This window comes from Podarcis tiliguerta (genome assembly GCF_965153285.1).
Source record: "Podarcis tiliguerta genome assembly, chromosome: 8".
Lineage (NCBI taxonomy): Eukaryota > Metazoa > Chordata > Lepidosauria > Squamata > Lacertidae > Podarcis > Podarcis tiliguerta.
In genome coordinates this window covers 51,083,941-51,107,369 of record NC_139541.1, presented here as the reverse complement: position 1 = coordinate 51,107,369, position 23,429 = coordinate 51,083,941, and the positions used below count along the sequence as shown (strand labels likewise).

At 47.3% G+C, this 23,429-nt stretch overlaps 1 protein-coding gene and 1 long non-coding RNA gene across 3 annotated transcripts in view; one reads left to right on the top strand and one right to left on the bottom strand.

Moving 5' to 3' along the window:
* Positions 1 to 23,429, bottom strand: part of LOC310683259 — a 179,570-nt gene that overhangs the window by 65,171 nt on the left and 90,970 nt on the right. The gene's annotated exons all lie outside the window — the stretch shown is intronic.
* The window catches only part of WTIP (WT1 interacting protein), a 58,657-nt gene continuing 36,024 nt past the window's right edge, over positions 797 to 23,429 (top strand). Inside the window, exon 1 of one of the 2 annotated variants that reach the window (XM_083452910.1) lies at positions 797 to 2,458. In XM_083452910.1, coding sequence (XP_083309036.1) covers positions 1,333 to 2,458 — 1,126 coding nt within the window. In that variant the 5' untranslated portion in view covers positions 797 to 1,332. The remainder of the gene's footprint in view (positions 2,459 to 23,429) is intronic. The other variant, XR_014514314.1, reaches the window with a different exon arrangement.

Here is a 23,429-nt window from a genome sequence, read left to right as displayed (position 1 = left end):
GATAAGACAACAAGGGAGGCGCTCATGGTTAAGTTCCGGCACCTTTTTCTAGAAAATCAGCACTGTGTACACTCAATGCTTTTCTGCGGACCTAGTTCACGCATTCAGCTGCTACTGATCAAGGACATACAACTCAGCATAGATAAAGAAAAGGATGTACGTGTGCCTGTGTGAACTGGGAAGGTTGCAGTTCTCACAAACGGAGCCTCCCCATGGGCCCTAACTTGTGCGGGGATAACTTGCTGCCATCTAGGACTGTGGAGAGAGGGATTCCTGGCAGATGCTCAAAGCAGTAAAAAAGGAAACCATGAGACACACCTTCTGGAGACCTGCATGGGGAAGGGGGCTTTGCTAGGCCAGGCGTGGCCTTGCAGGTCAGCACAAGTGATGGAGGGAATGGCTGGCAGAAGCGGGCCAGTGGGCTTGGAAGCCCCCTCACCATTCCCTCTCTGGCTTTTCCATGGGTCCTCTTGGCACACGGCGCACAGTCAGGGGTGGGTGGGAAAGGCCTTGTCCCATGCCGTGGGGGGGGGGGCGGCATTCAATGGGCTCTGGCGAGGCAGCATCCGGGAGCATGGAAGAGTGAGTAGTAGGGCCTTTCCCAAGGTGTGAGCGTGCAGCACAAAGAATCCCCCCTGCTTTTAAGCGTCCTCCCTCCCTGCTAGAGGAGCGCAGTCACATGAAGGGAATGCGGGGGGGGGGGCAGCTCCTCCAGCGGCGGCTCCTCCCGCCCGGCGTCCCCCCCCCTCGGGGGCTGACTTGGTTAAAGTCATTGTTTGGCTTCGGCATTAACTACATTCCAGAGGGACGCAGCGCCCCGTCTCCTTCCTTCTCCTCCTCCTCGCATTCCTGCCCCACACAAAGAAGTCCCTCCCTCCCTCGCCGCACAAAGGAGCAGCCCGGCGCTGCCTCGGGCCCTCCCGCCCCGGATCTTGGAGCCCAGCCGGGCGGGGGAGAGCCGAGCTGAGGAGGAGGAGGAGGAGGCCGGCCAGTCAGCCAGCCGGGCAGCCTCGAAGTGCAAATTCCTCCGCCGAGCGCGCCATTGACTGGCCCCAGCAAACTTCGCGCAGGCGGGCGGGGACGCTTCCCCGACAACGCCGCCTCTCCCTCCCGCCCCCCACCCGCCGGCCCGCCGGCCGCTCTGCCTGCCTGGCGAGCCTCGGTTCGTGGTGAGCCTCGGGGCGGGATGCCCGGGAGGTGACTCTCTTGTAGCCGGAGGCAGCGCTTGCGAGGCGGCACCGGGCGTCGGGCCGCGGCGGCTTCTGCTAAACTTTGCCGTCTGGAGCGCGCGAGGGCGGCGGCGGCGCCGCCTCTCCTCCTCCTCCCGCCGGCATGGAGAGGTACGAGGAGGGCTTGGGGAAAGCCAGCAAGTTGATGGCGGAGCTGGCGCTCTACGACGAGGGGCTCGGCCGCCGCAGGAGAGACCACCAGCCGCCGTCGGAGCTGGACGGGCGGGCCAAGAAGCAGCTGAACGGCGGCGGCGGCGGCTGCACCACGCTGGGCCCGCCGCCGCCGTACCCGTCGGCAGAGGCTCCTCAGTCGTCGTGCCTCCCGCTGCGCTCCCTCAACGGCGGCGCCGAGGACGGCTCGTGTCCGCGCTCCGAGGTGGCGCTGCCTTGCTACAAGCGCTACTCGGCCGAAGGCTACCCGCGCTGCAAAGGAGGCGGCGGCGGGGGAGCCAGCCCGCGGGCCTCGACGTGCTACGGTGGCGGCGGCCCCTTGGCTAGCCCGCGGGGCAGCTTGGTAGCCGGGGCCGTCGAGGCGTCTTCGGCGCTGAGCCCGCGCTCCAGCTACGCCAGCACGGCCAGCGACACGAGCAAGCACTCCAGCCCGCGCGCCAGCCTGACCAGCTCTTCCGACGGCGGCGGGGGTGGCAGCGGGAGCAAGCCGAGCAGCAACCGCACCAGCGGCATCAGCATGGGCTACGACCAGCGGCACATCAGCCCGCGCTCCTCCTTGACCGGCGCCGTCGAGCTGGAGGTGGCAGCCTCAGCGGCTGGGCGCCACGGAACCGGGCCGGCTACAGCGGCGGCCATGGCGTCGGGGGCCATCGCGGCGGCTCTGGCCAGCCCGCGCTCCAGCATCTCCAGCCACAGCTCGCGCAGCTCCCGGGGCTCGATGGGCGCCTACCCGGAGTTCCAGCTGCCGTCGCCGCGGGCCTCGCTCCTGCCCGAGGAGGGCCTTCTGTTGCTGGCTGAGCAGGCGGCGGCGGATGCCTACCCGAGGCTGCACGCCCAGGCGCCGCCGGTTGCCCTCGGGGGCCCCGACGCCGCCGTCTCCTCGCTGTCCTACGGCTCGCCGGCCGCCAAAGGCGCGGCGGCCGTCTCTAAGTTCCGGCTCCCCTACCAGGTGACGCCGTCGAGGGAGAGCGGGCCCAGCCAGGTGGAGCGGAGGCTGGAGGCGCTCACGTTGGAGCTGGAGAAGGAGCTGGAGATGCACATGAAAAAGGAGTACTTCGGTGAGTGCCTTTGCGGGACAGGACTGCGGGGGGGGGGGGCTCTTCTTGAGACGGTGGCATTCAAGAGGAAGCAGGCAAGAGGCTCTCCAAATAGCTTTAGGAAGTTATTAGGGCATGTTCCTATACGGAGCCTGTGTTGCCTACACAGGCTGGCAGCGTCTCTTCAGGGGTTCAAGCAGGAAGTCTCTCCGAGCCCTACCTGGGGACTGAACCTGGCGCCTTCTGCTTATTTCTTAACGTTTAATTCCCACAACAGTCCTGTGAGGTATGTTAGACTGAGAGGCAGTGACTGGCCCAAAGTCACTCAGGGAGCTTCATGGCTGAGTGGGGATTTGAACCCTGGTCTCCCAGGGCTTAGTATTCCAACACATTAACCACTACACCACACCGGTAGGCCTTGGTGCCTTCTGTCTTTGGTCCATCAAATTCAGTATTGACCCCCCAGGGTTTTCCAGGCAAGGAATTTCTACCAACCACAGCTGGAGATCCCAGGACTTGAACCCTGAACCTTCTGCATACAAAGCTGGTGCTCTAAAGTGTGCTCATTTTTTAAATTTGCTTTTGTGCGTGGAGGTGTAAATCCAGCATAGGGTCTTGCTAGACTCATTTGCAATTCGCTCAAATCCTCTTCAATTAAAATAATAAGGGGGTGCCTCCTGAGGGCGGCTTCTGTCGCGCAATCCCAGCCATGTCTAGTCATGGTAATTCTCATTGAGAGCGTGTGGCTGCAAGCATGTTTCTTAATTTCACATTAAGTCAAATGAATCAGTTTGGGGTCGTAGTATCATCAGCTGTGTTTGTTCCCTGCCCCATGGTGCTTACAGTCTAGGCTTTGATGCAGCTGGGGGTGGGGGAGGGAGAAGAGAGGAGGATAGCAGAAGGTGAGAGTAAGCAAATGCAAGCTTATGTGCTTAGAAAATGTTTGGAACATGTTGCTCCCATTTCTGACTACCCGCATCCTTGTGTGCCTTGTTCTTGCCCAGGCAAATCTTGCAAAGGCTGCAGAATTTCCTCTTCCTTAATTCTTAGGTGCTGGAAGAAATGACTGTTGCATTCCACTGACTTTCTTCAGGGTTGCTGACTTTATTTACTTATTTGAAATGTTTCACGTTTGTGTTTTGCTGAACAGAGACTGAAGCTACAGTCGGGTGCAAATATCCACTTGTATGCTTGTCTTTGGGCAACCAGCAAGCAGATCTTTTGTTAGCTGGATGAGAATTTGTTGTCCCCCCCCTCCCTTTTTGGAGCTGTTGAGGCATAAACATACAAGAGTAGGTCTGCAAAGGCTAACAACCGGCTTCAAGTAAATAAGTAAATAAGCTGAGGGCTAGGAGCACCCATGATTTATTTGCAAGGATGTGTGATAAGGGATTGATCAAAAGAGGTGCTCCTGTCATCTCCAAAGGTCACCAGGCTTCAAGTCCTTCTGTGGCCAGATGGAGAAGGGATTTGTGTAAAACCACATTTAGTGGATTCAGGGGTGTAGTGGTCATTTCCAAGGAGTGGGAACTCTGCATGACAACCCCCATAGCCACAGCTTAAATTATTATTGGTGGTAATGGTAGGGGTAGTAGTATCATTAAATTTGTTACCTGCCCTTCACCAGTGAGTCCTGGTTGCAACAATTTAAAATTCAGAATTAAAAGCACATAAAACATGCTACATTCTCAAGAATAGGGTGGGTCCAACTCTTGGAAGCAGACATTTCAGGTGTCAAAGGTCAGGGGTAAAGAAGTGCATCTTCAGCATTTGCTGAAAGCTATATAATAATATAAAAGGGACGTGGGTGGCGCTGTGGGTTAAACCACAGAGCCTAGGACTTGCCGATCAGAAGGTTGGCAGTTCGAATCCCCGCGACGGGGTGATCTCCCGTTGTTCGGTCCCTGCTCCTGCCAACCTAGCAGTTCAAAAGCACGTCAAAGTGCAAGTAAATAAATAGGTACTGCTCCAGCGGGAAGGTAAACGGCGTTTCCGTGTGCTGCTCTGGTTCGCCAGAAGTGGCTTACTCGTGCTGGCCACATGACCCGGAAGCTGTCTGTGGACAAACGCCGGCTCCCTCGGCCAATAAAGTGAGATGAGCGCCGCAACCCCAGAGTCTGTCACAATTGGGCCTAATGGTCTGGGGTCCCTTTACCTTTACCTTTATATAATAATATAAATAGCTATATAAAGCTATTTGCCATCACCTCCTGGCAAATAGAAGGGGAAGAAATGGAGTGAGAGATTTTACTTTCTTGGGCTCCATAATCACTGCAGATGGTGACAGCAGTCACAAAATTAAAAGACGCCTGCTTCTTGGGAGAAAAGCAATGACAAACCTAGACAGCATCTTAAAAAGCAGAGACATCACCTTGCCGACAAAGGTCTGTATAGTTAAAGTTATGGTTTTCCCAGTAATGATGTATGGAAGTGAGAGCTGGACCATCAAGAAGGCTGATCGCCGAAGAATTGATGCTTTTGAATTATGGTGCTGGAGGATACTCTTGAGAGTCCCATGGACTGCAAGAAGATCAAACCTCTCCATTCTTAAGGAAATCAGCCCTGAGTGCTCATTGGAAGGACAGATTCTGAAGCGGAGGCTCCAATACTTTGGCCACCTCATGAGAAGAGAAGACTCCCTGGAAAAGTCCCTGATGTTGGGAAAGATTGAGGGCACAAGGAGAAGGGGACGACAGAGGACGAGATGGTTGGACAGTGTTCTCAAAGCTACCAACATGAGTTTGACCAAACTGTGGGAGGCAGTGGAAGACAGGAGTGCCTGGTGTTCCCTGGTCCATGGGGTCATGAAGAGTTGGACACGACTAAACAACAAATATAGTAAAGGTGCCAGGTGACCTCTGCGGGGAGGGAATTTCACAATCTAGGGATTGCTTCAAAGAATGCCCTCTCCTGGGCCACCCACAATTTTTTGAGCAAGATGGAAGAAATGAACTTGTAACCAACACAGTAGGCATTCTGGAATCAACACCAAACAAAATCTCCCCTCTGCCCGCTGCTTAACTTTCACAACTCTGCCGAAGAACTCTGGTGGGCTCAGAAGCTTGCTCGCTATTATAATGTTCTGGTTGGTCATATTGAAACTTTTCAAAGTACAGTGATACCTTGGGTTACATACGCTTCAGGTTACATATGCTTCAGGTTACAGACTCCGTTAACCCAGAAATAGTACCTCAGGTTAAGAACTTTGCTTCAGGATGAGAACAGAAATCGTGCTCCGGCGGCGCAGCGGCAGCAGGAGGCCCCATTAGCTAAAGTGGTGCTTTAGGTTAAGAATAGTTTCATGTTAAGAACGGACCTCCGGAACGAATTAAATACTTAACCCGAGGTACCACTGTAAAAGTGATGGTTGGGCCTTTGGCCGTGCATGCCTCTTCTTTTGCTTAGCTTAGTTGGTGGTTTTCTTTCTCACATGCAAAAAGCTTATGTGCCGGGCAGGGGATTGGCAAATGGTGATCTAGGCAATGATATTGCTGCCCCTGCTGTGAAATTGGTGGCAGTGCTTTGTCCCTAACCTGCTGCACTGCTGTGTGAGCTGTGCAGGAGCCACTTTTGGCCTCTGCTATAAGGGGCATGCAGGCTGAAAAGTCGCAGGGCTTCATGCCTGCCTGGCCTGGTTGCCTGTGCCACTGCTGCTCTGCTAAGTGAAGGGTCCCTAACCTGAAGCAAGGTGAGGCTTGGGGCATTTGAGGTGGATTTTGTACTGTAAGCTAACTACACAGTGAATTCTTCATGAGTGCCTGGAGCTTAGGTCCTACACTGAAAGAGGCGTGCCTAAGCCTCTGTGTGAAGTTTTTACATTTCGCTTTAAAGGGGGGGGGCAGGGAGATTCTTTAATATTCACCTGCGTGTACTGTGGATTATTATTTGCAGAAACAGATTTAGAGGGTGTACCTGATCTCAGATAAACCCACCACAGGAAAGAGGCATCCTGGTTCCTAGGAAGAAAAGGAGGGCAAATGAAGAGAGAATCTAAGGATTAGAAAATGTGACATTAGCAGAATAGAAAAGTACAGGCAACACACACACCATTTACAGGGGGGTTACGTCCCGGGTCATTGTGCACATCTGCAGAGTGCATGTAAGCCCACCCCGTTCTGCCCTCTTCAGGTGCCAGACATGGCATGCACGGTGATGTGTGCATTGAATGCTACAAACTGAGAGTTGCCTGTACACTACAGGAGAGAAAAGCACATCTTTGGAACCCTAGGGATACCAGAGTGTGGTGTCCAAACAACTCCTCTGTCAGTTACAGCTCTGACGTCGCTCACTGGCAGATGGGAGAAGTCAGCCTAGCTCAACTCAACTCAACTCACAGAAATTGTTTAGAAGGGTAAGCATCCACTTTGCTTCCTAACTTTCCTTCTAGGAGGGCTTAGAGACCTACCTCTCTCTCTTTTTCATATAACCTCAGAGTCTGCCCCCCTGCTGGCTTGGGTCCTGGTGCAATTGCTGGCAGTCCCTCCACCTCCCAAGCGCTGGAGCATAAGAGATTTGAAGCAATGTTTCTCGCATGTCCTGCAGCTCTTGAATGAAGATTTCATGTCCTGCTGTTCCCAGTGCTAAAGGGGCGCAATGCAAGCTTCCCCAACCTAGTGCCCTCCAGGTGTTTTATGATTCATTGATTTAGACCATTTGTCTCCCTCTTTTCCGCAAAAAAAAAAGAGGCTTCTGGAGTGGCTTGTAATACAGTCATGAAGCTTACAATTGAAAAAGAAAACAAAACACAAGGGGAAAGGAACAAGGAGGAAGAGGGGAGGGAATCAAACTCAAGCAACAGTTCTAAAGCAGTTGCTCTTACAGCGACCGGCTGGCACAGTTCAAGGGTAGGAGGTGCCTGATGAAACAGCTTCCCATCTCCACCACTGAGGCAGCCTGATGGAATGATAGCTTTGGACTACAAACTCCCGTCATTCCCAGCCATTAAGGCTCGTCTGAGGGGAACTGGTAGTCTTTTAATATCTGGAGGGCACCAGAATGAGGAAGGTTAGCCTAAGGTATGGCTGCAAAATCTGTAGAGCTCTCCCTCTTTCAATGAGGAAAGCAACCAAGCCAGAGAAGACTGTCGTGGCCTGGGGGGCCAGAGGCTAGATTAGCTACTCCATGGCAAGTGATGGGGCTGCCTAGACTTGTGTAACATGAGAAGTCATGCAAGGTCTTTCAGCCAGGAATTGGGTAGATCGGGGCTTGGGTTGGAAGGTTTTTTCACTGTAGAAAGAAGTATTTGCACATAGATTGCTTAACATCTGGAAGTATAGGCCTGCCTGCATCTCTTAACGTGGTTCATGCGGTGAATTGAGATGTTGCATCTTCTGTGGAAGAGTCTCCCTCTGAATACCAGCTGTGGAGGGCATCTTGTTGTATAGTTTAGATGCAGGGAGCAGCTAAGCCAAAATTTGGCTTAGTGTGTTGTCCAAACCCGGGATCATGCTTTGCTCTTTCCTCCTTAACCACGAGCTGTAGTCAAAGTTTGTTCTTGGCTGGGAGCAGCTCTCTGGGAGTATGGCATGCTTTTGTGGTCCTGGTAAAGCAAGACTACCAAGGATTACTGTGATGTAGTCACTATGTTACTAATTGTATGAAACAGGTGTTCTTAAAAAATGGATTTTGTTTCTCATGGAAAAATATAGGAGTGGAAATATTTTCATCCTGCGTTGCTGGATTCTGTGCTGAGAGATCAATCCAGTTGACGTGCTGCCTCCTGCAGTTTCCTGCTGGCTCTTACAGATTCTTTTCAACTTGTGCAAGCCTAAGGTTCTTGGAGGGAAGTGCATGGCTGATGCATATGTACAAACTCAGTCCTTGCCAGTTCCAGCTTGTTAGGGTGGCCAGGTCAGAACTGGCAGAGAAGAGGATGCCTTCACCCTGGTATGGCTCCCCTTTATTACATACGTAGCCCAACAGGACAACAGCAAGAACCCACCAACAGCATACAAATCAACCAGTGTTAGAAACTGAGATATGAAAGCCAGGAGCTAAATGACACCTTAAACCTAGGTTATAGGGGCAATAACGGAATGTCTAGGCACACTTTTATTATAACAAGAACACAAAGCTGAAAATGAATGAACTGCAGCTAAAATGTTATGTTCATTTTTCACATGGTCTAGTCCTTCCCCTGCCCACCCCCACCCCCTAATATTCTTAAGGGGGTCTTTTCTCCAGTCTTCAGAGAGTAGATGTAGGCGGGGAGGCAGAAAAAGGTCCTCCTTTCCTTCCACTCTGCAGTTTTAATCTGAAATCTTAGGTGCAGTACTGCATCCAGAGCTCAGAAACTGCTCATGCTAATGAAATTCCCTGTCGCTAAAATGCGCCTAGAACAACGGGAGTTTTGAACACTGAAATCAGTATGGCTAATTTGACCCAACAATCCCCTCCGCCCACAAACAGATCTTAGTGCAGCCAACTAAAGACAACCAGCCATGCCCTGGGCCTTCTCCAACCTCTCTCACCACCAAGGAGATATAATAAATAGAAAAAGAACCTACCCAAGTGATGCTGACATAAAAACCACATATACACCAAGTATTACCACCCCTTCTCCTTCTGCCCCAACTTTATTCTGTATACAACTTTATTAATGTCTCACTTCAAATGTCAAAAAGATTCTACAACCTGAAAAAGAGACAATACATGTTCTTTAAGAAAAAATATTTTAAGAACAAAACAAACAAACAAAAACTGGCAGAGAGGGTGACAAATGCCTCCATAAGCAAGGAAGTTCCACCATCTAGTTTGAAAGCTGAAGTTCATCCTCTGCTTTAAAAAAACAACTCTTTTCTAGTTCCCACTCCATTGGGGAAAAAAATATTAATTTCATTCATTCATTCATTCATTCATTCAGTTGATCTCCCTCCCTTCCTTTCAAATGGGCAGTAAAAGATCAACCATTATCCATTTTGGGGCAATGTGTATGGACTGTTGACTCAAGTTCAGGATTTTTGGGGTGATGCCACTTCTGTCGACCCATTTCAGTCTGATATCCAATCCAGTTTTGGGACTGAAATGGCTTTAGTTACCTTGATGCCAGGAATGGCTCAGAGGCTGGAGCACTGAACCACTCAGCAGCTTTCAGAATTGTAGACCACCTTTTGCCAATTTGATGCCAGCCTGAGGATCTGAACTGCAAATCTTGTCAGACTCTGCTGAGGCAATCTGCTGTAACTTTTTCTGAATTGTCCTGCCAGGCTAAGGGGAACCGTATTACATTGATTTGCTCATAGCAAATGCCTTCCCTTCTCTCCAAGGAACTCAAAAGTTATCCCTCCCAAGTATATCCTCGCAACAATTCTATGAGGTAGGATAGGCTGAGAGCCAAGGTCACCCAGTTAACTCTGTGACTGACTGGGAAATTGAATGTGGGTCTCTCAAGTTTTAGCTCTAGTTGGTATGCTATTTGTGTTGCTTTCTAAACGTTATTAAATTTGTTTTGGCTGTACTTCTGTGTGGGGCTGCCCTTAGAATATTGTTCTTTGAGGTCACCTGATGGGTTGGTTTCTGAGGAACTGATTGGAAAGCCGGGGGTGCTTTTATGTTGTGGCCCCTGATGACAGGATTCATATATGGAATCCTCCTTTCTGGGAAGTCAAGATGGCCCTTCACTCTGTCAGGGATTCCTCAGTGTGAATATCAGTTGAGAGCAGACAGAATTCCCTGAATGACAGCATCAATTGGCCCCTTAATTATTTGACTAAATGGCCCATGAAACCTAGAATGCCACCTCGTAGGTGGTAGCGTGTGTCTCTTGTGCTTCACGGTGGTACCATTTGTGAGGTAAGCTGCTCTCCCTACCCTTTCCCCACATCATTTCTGAGGAGGCAGACTATAGGGAGGTGGATGGAAGCCTGGGGCTCACCAAGGGCCTCCATCTGTTGTTTTGGCTGTGTACCACTTCAGAATGTAGGTAGGGGCTTGTGTGTTGGGAGGGCTGCCATGCAGGAAAGGAAAACACCTACCTACCTACCTACCTACACACACACACACACACACACCAAATTAGCAGGTCAAAGAGAATTTTCCTCCCTGACATGCTAGTCTTCCATATGAAAGGATTTTAAATACTATTTGGAGGAGCATTCCATCTTGTGGTTCTCCCCCCACCCCACTTGCTGCCTGAGGTGGTACAGCACTGACACAGGTTTTACCACCTTCACGAGAGTTAGGAAATCAAATGTTCCTTCTCCTAATCTTTTAACAGTGTTATAAAATGTAATGGGACTATTAGAAGCAACTTTAATTTTCATTGTTTCACAAGATTGGTTGCTTTTGTGGTGGACATGGGTGCCAAGCTTTGTTGATGATTAAAATACCTCCCCCCCCCACCACCATATGGCTAATATTTTTAAAAATATATGATCAGCTGGATAACTCAGTTGGTTAGAGCATGGTGCTGATAATGCCAGGGTTGCAGGTCGAATCCCCGTTTGGGACAGCTGCATATTCCTGCATTGCAGGGGGTTGGACTAGATTGTGTGATTCTGTGACCCTGTGACTATTTGACTGGTCAGTTGACCAAATCCTTTATAATTGGCCAAATGTCAAGCCCCCCTGCGTGCCCATCACATATTCCCCTATATTGCTGCAGTTAAAGGAGATTGCTTGGTATTCTAGTTTAGGCTGTAAGCCAAGTTCACATGGGGGCAGTGAGGGCATTCAAGAGCATGCATTCCTTGTTTTTGTGTTTCTAACTATTCTTAATTGTTTTATATGTAAATTGCCTTGAGATGGTGGTTTAGAAGGCAATAAATGAAATAATAAACATTAATAAACAAGTGTGAAGAAGCAACAGCAACAGCTGGGGTTGATGGCAGCACAGCCATGCTGATGTGAGTTGTAGTCTAAAACCAGAGCACCAGGTTTGATGGTGGCTGATCTTTAGAGAGTGCAGGACCTCATGGCAAACAAGTATCTGTGGAAAGTATGCCCTGGAGCTAAGTAGATTGAATGCCATTGTCCCAGGGCAGGGAGAACCTGTTCTCATAATTGCTTCCACCTTAATCAGAATGCTATAGCTTTAAAGCTGCAGTATAAACCTGCTTGGGTTTTGGCTTTTCATCAGTTGCATGAAGGACACATGTAGGCTTTCTATACCCATTTGCCCTTGGTGTCTCTAAGTAAAATAGTCAAATATTTCCTTGGATGTATATGTCAGCAATAAGCAACTGTACTTCCTCCCTTCTTCCTGCCTAGTTCTGAGAAGGCAGGAGGTAAGAAAATGGGTGAGGGGTCTAGTGCCCCTCATGTTTACTGTAGGGCTCAGTCTGTGTCTTGTAGGTGTGGCCTTTCATGATGGAGAGGAGAAACTCTTGCACATGTAAAGATACATGTCAGGGATAATGGGTTCTCTTGGCATGCTAGTCTTCCAGATGAAAGGGCTTTAAATAGGTATTTGGGGGGAACATTCCACAATGTAAGTCTCCACTTGCAATCAGAAGTGGTACAGCCCAAACTCTGGCTTACTTCCTTCGTGAACTAGGAAATTAAATGTTCTTGGTTGCAGTGATGGGTCACAGAGTGGTTCTGTGGCTTGCAAAGTGTGAACTCTTGGTTAACTCTGAAGAATGACTGCTGCAAAATCAGCAATGGGAGAGAGACTGGCAGGCACACTCCTTGCCCCAGGTAGATCTTGCTTAGCTGGCCAGAAAACAATGACTGGCAGGCTTTTGGTTTCATGGCTGGTAACTCAGAGCAGAGCTTGTCAATCTGTGGGCTGGGCTTTGCTAACTGTCTGTTACTGGCTGTGTCTCGGCTGGCTGCGTGTATCACAAGAATATATCTTGCCAGCCTTGGCATGTTGACTCATCCTCCCTGTAGGTCCATCTCCAGAGATTTCAGTGTTTCCAATTACTGTGTTTTGTGGAAGCCATGCAGCTAATTCTGCAATCAAGCAATATACAAACACTGTTAAATAAGAATTATAAAAGCATTCTGGTAGCATTCTGAGTTTTGTGGGATGCTGCTGGTATTCATTCTGTGTCTGGAAGAGTATCTTGGCACCAGCTATCCTTTCCTTTCCCAAGGGAGGAAATTGCTGGGATGGTTTTCATCTTGCTGCTTCGCGTGCCAGTTTTGTGGAGGAAAATGTTGACCTGATGGTGCAAATGATGCTGTCGTTGTGATCTTCCAAAACAAATCGTAGTACTGGAGAGAACGCTCAACAGTTGTGTGTACTAGAGCAAATAAATTAAATGCAGATCCATGGAAGCATTTACTTCATTATTTTCATTTATTTATTTAGGGCTTTTTGAATATCACCTTCTATCACAGGTAACCTTGAAGCAGTTCACATATATCAGTGCAATATGAATCAAATAATAAAACTGCAGACCCAGGGGTGAAAGTAAACCTTTCTTGACCAACCTGCGGCTCCCATCTGCCAGCCAGTACCCTCAGTCAGCCTCACTGGTCTATTTGTTCCAGTTTCATATCAGCCAACACAAGGGTTTGGTTATTTTTTTAAGCAAAGACTGCTTTTGTTGAAGAAAGTATTTTTGTGGGGATCTGACCTTGGTTGACTTGTCTGCGGTAGCCAGTCCCTAGCAGCAGGACTGTTCTTCAGAACATGAGAATCTGCCCTCTGGGCCCATCTGATCCAAGTATCCTGTTCTCACAGTGGCCACCCAGATGCCTGTAGGAAGTAGGCAAGCAGGACCTGAGCACAAGAAAGCTCAATCCTCCTGTGGCTTTCTTCCAGCAATGGATTCAGAGCTGTTACTGCCTCTGCCTCTGGATACCCAGCATAGCCATCATGGCTAGCAGCCACTGATAGCACACTCCTCCATGAATTTATCTAATCCTGTAGAAGCAAATTCCAAAGTTTAACCATGCACTGTGTGAAGAGGTGCTTCCTTTTGTCTGTCCTGAATCTTCCAACATTCAACTTCATTGGGTATCCACAAATTCTAGCATTATGAGAGAGGGAGAAAAACATTTATCTGTCCGCTTTCTTTATGCCATGCCTAATTTTATAAATGACTATAACCTCACCTGTTCTTCTCCTTTTTTCTAAATTAAGAAGTCCCCAAACGCTGCAACCTTTCTTCCCTATGAAGAAAGTCACTGCATCCCCTTAATCATTCTACTTGCTCATTTCTTAACCTTTTCCAACTCTGCAATATCCATGTTGAGGTTTGGTATCCAGAACTCCACACAGTAATCCAAATGTTATTGAACCATAAATTTGACATTGGCAGTCTCTCCCCCCCCCCCATTCCTTTCCTAATGATCCCTAGCTTGGAGTTTGCCTTTTTCACAGCTGCTGCACATTGAGTTTAAATGTTTAAGGAAGAGTTAACTTATCACATCTTACACTATCCCGTACCTGTATAAACATCCAAAAGTTGTCTTATGGGGAATTAGTCTAATAATCCATCTAGATCAGACTCGCCCACTCTGACTGGCAGCACCTCTCTAAAGCCTTGGGGGCTTTCTCATGCTCTGCCTGCTTGAGAATTTAAAATGGAGATGCTGGGGATTAAACTGGATTATATGCGTGCACAGTGTGTGCTCTGCTGCGGAGCTACATTCTTCCATCACGTTTTCATAAAGTGGTCAGCAAACCTGTTTTAGGGGGCTATATTGAAGGTAGGTGCCACTATGGAGAATGCCCTACTCTGCTCCACTATGAGGTGGGTATCTTCAGGCCATGTTAACAAGGCTTCTTATGCAGAGCAGAGACTGGTCTGGTCTGGAGAAGGCATTCCCATTGATCCTGAGCTCCTGAGCTGCTGTCATTAAAAAGGTAAAAGGACCCCTGACCATTAGGTCCAGTCGTAGCCGACTGGGGTTGCAGCGCTCAGCTCGCTTTATTGGCCGAGGGAACCGGTGTACAGTTGTATGGCGTACAGTACATGTGGCCAGCATGACTAAGCCACTTCTGGCGAACCAGATCAGCGCACTGAAATGCCGTTTACCTTCCTGCCGGAGCGGTACCTATTTATCTACTTGCACTTTGACGTGCTTTCGAACTGCTAGGTGGGCAGGAGCAGGGACCGAGCAACGGGAGCTCACCCCATCGCGGGGATTCAAACTGCCGACCTTTTGATCGGCAAGTCCTAGGCTCTGTGGTTTAACCCACAGCGCCACCTGCGTCCCTTGCTGTCATTACTTTGGTTGAATTAATTCAATATGCTATGTTAAATACTGGGTGTTGGCCTACTTATATGGGAGGTAATATCCCAGACCTTTCAAGATACAAGACTTGGATCTGGTCCCACTCTCGGTGCTGTCCTTGCACATGAGAGGATCTTCATAAAGCAGCCTTCCAGCCACCTGTCCTGAGGTTTTGGACTTCAACTCCCATTAGCCCCCATCATGGCCAATGGGCAGGGATGGAGAGAGTTGTTGATTTCAGCATCCGAAGGGCACCAGGTTGGGGAAGGCTGCCATAAGCAATAGTACAGCCCTCCCCTGGGTATGAGTACTTAGAACACCAGGCTGCTCCTGTTACAAGGAATGGCAGACATGCAGGCTTAGTCATGGCCTGGTGTGCTGAATGCAGGCCTGCTGTGCCCTATGGGATTCCTCTGTGTGCAAGTGCCATGTCTGTGGTGGACTGGCTCAAACCTACAATGTGCATGTGGTGTGGCAGATCTGGCTTCTCTTACTTGGAGTGCGTTCTTCCTGCCGATATCTCATTCCATCTTTTTTTATTTTAAAAAAACTAAATTCTATTAGAATGCAGCCAGTAATGGAATTGGTAGTGAGAGCCAGCAAACACTGGGAAAAGATGCTATAACCCATCAGGACATTTTTTTAAAAAAACACCAAACCACTAAGCCCAGCCCTATCCCAACAGTCATGTGGTTTCATTTAGCAATCAGCCAAAGCTACTGTGTTTTCTTTGTGTCTTGAAATATCCTTTATCTGAAGAATAACATAACTTGGGATGTTTCAAACATTTGGACTGTCTGCAAGGAAACAGGAGGAGGGCATCTCCCAAGAAGATCATCTGACTGTGTCAGGGTTGTTGCTGAGGTTTTTTTATTTTATTTTTGAAAAATGAAAAACCTAAGTGGTTTGCTTTCCTTGACTTGCTGGAGCCAGGAAACATCTCTGTCTCCTGGGAACAGTGTGAAGCAGAGGAAAATACATGGGGTGTAACCCAGTTGGAACCCTATTCCAGGAAGCAGAACAGCTGTCAAAGGATTTTAGAATGGTTAAATTTATGTGGGAGCTGATCTAATATGAGGAGTCTGCCCTAGGAATCTGGGCTCAAACCCCCACCCTAGCAAAGGAGCCGTGGGGCATGTTTGTCATCAGTAGATGGTAACATGCAGCCTCCCCATAGAATATATGATGATGGGCAGCTGTAAACTAATTGCGGTCTCTGTGCATTGGGCATGCCTTGTGCTTACATATCTGTAGTGTCAAATTTAACAAAGGAGGAGGACAAAGATTTTAAAAAAGACAGGAAAAACATGCTACACAGTGTCAGTTAACACTGAGAATACAATAGCCACCTGAAATGATACATGTTAAGGTATAAGCACTCTGGATGTCCAAACAGTATATGCTCATGAAATTAGTGTTTATACACTGAAATGTAGCAAGGTTGATGAGTTGCTCAGACCATTGGTGGTGAATATTTTGGATATTTATCCTCCCAGACTTCAAGCATAAGTCTCTTGACAACCATAAGGGCTCACACTGTCCACTTTTGCTATCCTGCTGTTAATCCCCATACCATAGGAACATAGCTTAAAAGTACACAAATATCTGCAAATACTGAATATTTCACTACTACAAAGTTGATACAGCCCACCACACTGCCGCCATTACAAAGCAAGCAGGTGTTTTATGATAACTTACTAAGGGTTAAAGAAGTAGGAACTTTCATTTGCTGAAATAGTTCGATATTGAGACCATGGGAGGTTGTAGTCCCAAAATACAGAAACCTGACTTGGGCCAGCATCTATGCAGCTCTGCTCAGAGTTCCCCCAAGCTGTCTGTGCTCTCATGATTGAGGGAGGGTTCTGTGTCCACTCAGGGTGTCATAATCTCAAATTACAAATTGAGAATGAAGTTGGGAAGGGAAGTAGCTTGTGCCAGAATTAGAGGCTCCCAAGCTGGTTTAGATCTCTGGTGTGCTGTTCTAACTATAACCTCTTTGCAGTTTAGTGGAGCCTGATTATCTGCTTTGAGCTTTTGTTGGGGTTGATAAGGGTAAAGTTTACCAACCTGGGTGGGTGAGTGTAAGTTTGGTAAGATCACCAGCATGGTGTGATTCTCTGCCAGACAGCCGTTCCATCCCCATCAGCTTTGACTTTCAGAAATCCTGTGAGTTGCTGGATTTGTTCCATTCATGTTCATGACTTTCCAACTGCATTACAGTGGTACCTTGAGTTAAGAACTTAATTCATTCTGGAGGTTCGTTCTTAACCTGAAACTGTTCTTAACCTGAGGTACCACTTTAGCTAATGGGGCCTCCTGCTGCCGCTGCGCCGCTGATGCACAATTTCTATTCTCATCCTGAGGTAAAGTTCTTAACCCGAGGTACTATTTCTGGGTTAATGGAGTCTGTAACCTGAAGTGTCTGTAACCCGAGGTACCACTGTGTCAAGTGTCCAGTCTTGTCCAGGGCAAGTAGCACAGAAGGAGCTTTGACATTGTCCCTAACACAAAACCAGTGGAGGCTGTTCATGCCTTCACAACAGAGCCAAGCAACGTGGGATGAAGTGACATTCTTGCAGTTACAGAATTGAGTACCACTGTATGTGAAATGTACTACCAACTTGGATGGTTGTAACACAAAATTGGACAACTTCATGCAATGTAAGGCCACCATCAATAGCTGCTACTAGCCAGGACGGCTATGCTCTGCCTCCATAGTAATCAGAGAGAGTAGTAACACTTCAGAGGGAGTACCAGTTGCCGGAAGTCACAGGAGGGGAGAGGGCTCTCAAAGTCAGGTCCTGCTTGCGGGTTTTCAACAGGCATCTTGTTGGACACTGTAGGAACAGGATGCTGGCCTGATCCAGAAGGCTCTTCTTATGTAGTGAGAACTAGCAACGTGGGTGGTTTTTCTGTGAATTTATGCAGGGTGTGTGTGTTAGTGGCTATTGGCTATGATGGCTCAATCCGGCCCTTGCATTCAGTCAGAGGCCCTGTACCTGCTTACCATATGATGGGCTCAAACAAGATGGCAGCTGCCTTAGTCATGCCCAACTTGTGGGCTTTTCACAGGCATCTCAATGGCCACTGTGTTAGATGGGCCTTTTGGCCTGATTCAGCAGGACACCTCTTATGTCATGAGAATGGGGCCCATAGCCTGCAGGCTAAATGAGGCCCTCCAATCTCTCCATCTGGCCCTTGGGACACTCCCTAGGCTACACCCCCCCCCCCCAAAGGCCTTGCTGTGCAACTCCCTCAAGTGCCTTTTCCTTTGCTGGAATGTGCCCTTGGCACCCACAACTTCTAGACATTTTGCCCATTCATGCATATAAAGTTAGTGGAGAGATAAGTACTCATTTTGTTGCCTCCAGTCCCTGAGCCAGTGTGTGGATGATTTTATTTCATTCCTATGGGGAAGAGCAGGAGGCATCAATGATGAAATATGAATTGGGTGGGGAGGTTCATTATCTAGTTAGTGTCCTCTCTAGATTTTTTTAGACCTGTTTTAGATCTGGCCTCTTTAGACTCCCTTGAGTAATGGTTTTGTGTGGTTCTTGTGCTGGTGGCTTCGGTGGACATTCTTAGGGTCTTTCCCAGCCTGTGACTTATGGAAATTAATGGACATTATTAACCTGAGTCTGTTAATTTAACTCAGTCTTTTCTAACTTCAGTTATCATAAGCTACAACCCAGTTATTGGGACTGGGTGGCACTGCGGTCTAAACCACTGGGCCTCTTTGGCTTGCTGATCAGAAAGTCGGCAGTTTGAATCTACGCAACGGGGTAAGCTCCCAATTCTCTGTCCTCCCTTCTGCCAATCTAGCAGTTCGAAGGCATACAGGTGCAAGTAGATAAATAGGTACCGCTGTGGCAGGAAGGCAAATGGCGTTTCCTTGCGCTCTGGCTTCCGTCACAGTGTTTTGTTGCGCCAGAACCAGTTTAGTCATGCTAGCCACATGACCTGGAAATCTGTCCGTGGACAAACTCTGGCTCCCTCAGCCTGAAGCGAGATGAGCGCTGCACCCCACAGTCGCCTTTGACTGGACTTAACAGTCCAGGGGTGCTTTACCTTCTTTACCTTACAACCCAGTTACAAGCAAAGATGTACTTGTTCTTGAGTAATATGATCAATCACATACAGCCTGAGAACATCGGCTTCTGCCTCAGTTTGAACTGTACTGCACTATCCTTTCCTTTAACTGCCGCAATGCTCAGTGGAATGGAGGATTTTGGCCTATGGTCCTGAGATTTAAGGAAGAATTTTAGTAGCTCATCCCCAGAAATTCCCAGTTTCCCCACATCTGGCTCACCCATGAGAAGCTTCTGCATGACCAAGTCTTTCAGTGTTTTATCGGCTCGCCATCCCTGTATCTCTGTCAGGAATGCAGTGTTGTGTTACTCAGAAGAAGAAACTTAGATCGCTCCTGAAGCAAAGTTAGTGCCGGCTTAATATGTATGTATGCTCTGCATTTTATTTCTGTTAAGTATGTTAAGACTCAGAGTCCTATTTAAATTATCAATAGACATTTTATTTATATAACTGGATGTGGTGTTATACAGTATATTGTAGATTTTTAAAAGGGCAGGTCCGAAGGATTTTACTTTCTTTATCTTGACAGTGTAGGAAGTAGCAAAAGAAGTGGGTTGGGGAGTGGGGAGGCAGAGGAGGAGAGACAAAATAACCAATTTTCTATAAGGGTTATACATGCAAAATAAGTTAAGACCTTTCTCTGTTTAAGTTCAAAAGCTCTTAATAGGGCCAGAAGGTTTCTGCATTAATTCTAAGCTGTAAAAACCTGTTCCCTGGTTCTTTTTTGTCTAAGTGGGCATAAATGATTCCGGCAGATTATACTTTTGTAATAGATTTTGAATAATTTCACATTGACTTCCCATGTTGCTTGAAAGATGATGTCCCATTCTTCTGATGAGATGTGTATATGCTTATGAGATTTCAATAGTGCTACTTCTGTCCTTAATTCAGTGGTGGCCCAGTCCATCTATGGCCAAGGGACAGATGCTGGCATTCTGGGAGGTGAGGGACCTAACAGTCTTCGTTAAAAAAAAAAAAATCTGTTCTTTTTCTAGTAGTTTAATCCACATTTGATTCCCCCACCCCATCTCTGAGCCCTACAGCAGTTGGGAAATCACCTTGGATTGAAATGTTTTCAAAGCAGGGGTTGACTTCTGTCACTCTTTTGTATTGGGGGGTGGGGGGTGGAGGGAAACGTTTGTATTGCTCCACTCACTTGCTTGGCTAGACTCCCAGTGTGTATTCCAGTACTGTATAAATTCTCTTCAAAGAGAATACCCAAATTCTTGCACATATAGACTTGCTATTGTGTGCCCATCTATTTGCCAGTTATGTTTTGGTGAGCAATGTCCAAATAACATTATTTTGGATTCAATATAATTTATCTTCTTTGTAATATACTATAAGCCTTTTTAAGTAGTTTCTTCACACCTAACCAGGTAAGAGATATTAACACTAGTTTATCTGCATACATTAAATTCTAAACCTTTCTGCCGTATGTAACAGGTGAGCCCACATCCTCTGTTTCCAGTATATGGACTATGTCATTTATATAATTATTAAACAGGATAATTGCCATTAGGCAACCTTGTTTTATTCCTCTGATAGACTGTTGTTCAATTTCCCCAAAGTTTCCCTAACTCTTAGGTTTCCACATTATATTTGAACTAACAGGATATTTCATAGAATCATAGAATCATAGAGTTGGAAGAGACCACAAGGGCCATCGAGTCCAACCCCCTGCCAAGCAGGAAACACCATCAGAGCACTCCTGACATATGGTTGTCAAGCCATATGTTTAGTGCTCATTTCACATGTTTAGTGCTCATTTCCATGTTATTTGATTCCAGAAAATATCCTTTTGCAGTCCTCTTAACCCTGAAAATCATGGGAGTAAAGTAGTGAAATTTTAGGTGGTATACCAGCATAAAGTTTTTTCCTGCTGTTTTCATGGGTGAACAGAAGAAGTGTGCGTGTGTGGAAGGGATGAGGGAGGGTGATGTTCATTATTGTTTCATACCACACCCATTGGTGTGGTGAAATTCAATGTGACATTCTGGCATACTAGTTGAACAGTCCCAGTTTCATATCACAATAGGTACTGCAGTGTAAGAGGAACATTTGTAAACAGGATAGAAGTGCAGAGCATTATCATCAGAAAAACTAATGCAATATTCCCCACATCTGAATGCGCCCTTAATTTATTTAGTAGTAAAAGATCCTTCTGTATAGTTGTTGAACTGACACAAATAATGTTTGGTCTATGGTTGTGCCTTATTCCAAAGACTGCCTCTGTTTACAGTATGAAATGCTGCCCAGAACTAAAAAGCTGGAAAACTGCTGTTGCTGTTGTTAAAGCCTATAACAGTGTGAATATACAAGTTCTATAATAACCACCATGAGAGGGTTTTCTAATACCACATTTGAGATTACCTCCACCTGATCACTTAGGGAGGGTGTGCAGCAGGGTGGGCAGTACACCCCTGTTACATTATTTATAATACACCTTGCTTAAGCTACATAATTTTCAACCTGGCAGCTGTTCAGTGCTGTGTTTTTTGGTGAAATGAATTGAAATTGCCAGTGATCTGCTCCCGTTGGACTAATGGCTTTGGAAGCAGGGGTAATGGGCAACAGATCCTCATGCCACAGTGTTTCCCAGGAGAGAGAGCACTGTCAATGAATTTGCAAAAGGATGGGCAGCATCTAGCTGTGTTTGTGAATGAGCTCTCAAAAGGCAAGGAAATGGACTTCTGCCATCTTTGGAATGAGAACAGGAGAATCAAAGGGGTTGTTTCTCCTGGCTTGAAATGTCAGCAGCAGCAGTCAGTCAGTCACTGATGTGCTCAGATTCTGAAAGAGTGCAGATGGCGGCAGCGAGGTGCCAGAGGACTCTAAAAGAGCTGTTTGCATGGCCAAAAATAAACTTAGTTAATAGGGCAAAAACTTCAGCTGAGGCAGCATTGAGCAGTGCTGCTTGTACACTACTGTGCTCCAGTGTAATTGCATGGTGACATTTCCCGGGCTGTTCTACACAGTATGTATTGCATATTCCTCTTTGGGAATTGTAAACACCTCCTTTTGGAAGATCTCATTTCCATTGCTTCAAAACTACTTGGGTCTTTAGACATGATGGTAGACATGTGTAATGTATTATTATTATTATTTTCTAAAACTGTAGAGTGGGGCAGTTTCTAGCAATACAGTGGTACCTTGGGTTACATACGCTTCAGGTTACAGACACTTCAGGTTACAGACTCCGCTAACCCAGAAATAGTCCCTCGGGTTAAGAACTTTGCTTCAGGATGAGAACAGAAATCGCACGGTGGCGCGGCAGCAGTGGGAGGCCCCATTAGCTAAAGTGGTGTTTCAGGTTAAGAACGGACCTCCGGAACGAATTAAGTACGTAACCAGAGGTACCACTGTACTTCAAATACACCACAATGGTGTAACCAGCCAGATAAACTACCAACAACAGCAACATAGGAATACTAAAACCACAGGGTGCTTTTACTATTTTACTCCCAACTTCATGGAACAAGAAGATTATTTTTACTTGATGGTGGGATCCCTTTAGACTCATCACCATCCGTCCTTCCAAGGTTAGGGAAGGACACTCCACAATGCAGAGAAACACTACAGCGAAAGCTCCTGTATGCATCAGTATATGTGCCAGTTGCATGTGCCAAGCTGTAAAGTGGGTTTCAACTGCAGTTTACTGAGTTTATGAACATTCAACTTGTATTGCAGTCAACTGTCAATTACCCTCTTTATAACAAGAGTCCACTTAGGAGCAATGGTGTCAACTGCACAAGTCTTTCACCTCCCACAGAATGGTTAGGGCTGTTGACGCCATACCTGATGGAAACTCCTTAAGGGCTCTTGGGAATCTGTTGGATTCAATTGGCTTCTTGGGATGGGTTGTTTCTAATAGGCCCACCACCCCTACAGAAAGGAACAGAACCAACCAGTGTCTTGGTAGCTTTTCCCAGTCATGCTTTCCCCAATATTTCTACCTTATACTCCTACAAAAGCCCTCCTCTCCTTCAATATTCTGACTCTCCCTTGGTGTCCCTAATGCCTAGAACTTCTCCCAGGACATCCATGTTCTTCCAGCCTTTCTTCAAAGCCACCTCTTCCATCCTTCTTTTGGCTGACTACACCTTTGCCCCTCCGCCTCAGCTGAAATGAAGACCAAGCCCTCTTTGCTGCATCTGCTAATTCCGCCAGTGGCCTCTCCTACAGTTGGAATCTCAAGATAGGGCCAGTATGTCTTTGTTTATGTTAGCCTGAAATGCTCCATACATAGATAGATGGTGTTGCAAAATGACACAGCTCTGTCTCAGCCCTACTCCCCCATGTCTGTGGCGTGCAAGTTCTGTTTTGAGCAGATAGGCTGAGCCATGAATCATAGAATTGTAAGGGACTCCAGCCCCCTGCAACTAGATTATATATGCCAGATGGCCATCCAACCTTTGCTTTAAAAACTCCAAGAAAGTAGTATCCACCACCTCTCATGGGTCCACTGTCAGAACATCTCTTCCCAGCAGAAAGGTCTTCCTGATGACAGAATCTCCTATTGTGTAACTTGAAGCCATTGTCAACATCCTTCTTAAATTGTGGCACCCAGAATTGGACACAGTATTCCAGGTGTGGTCTGATCAAGGTAGAAGAGAGTGGTACTATTATTTCTTGATCTGGACACTATACTTCTGTTGATGTAGCCTAAAATAGCATTGGCCTTTTTTTTGCTGCTGCATCATATGGTTGACTCACGTTAAGCTTGTGGTCTACTAAACCTCTGGATCCTTTTCACATTTACTGCTGGCACGCG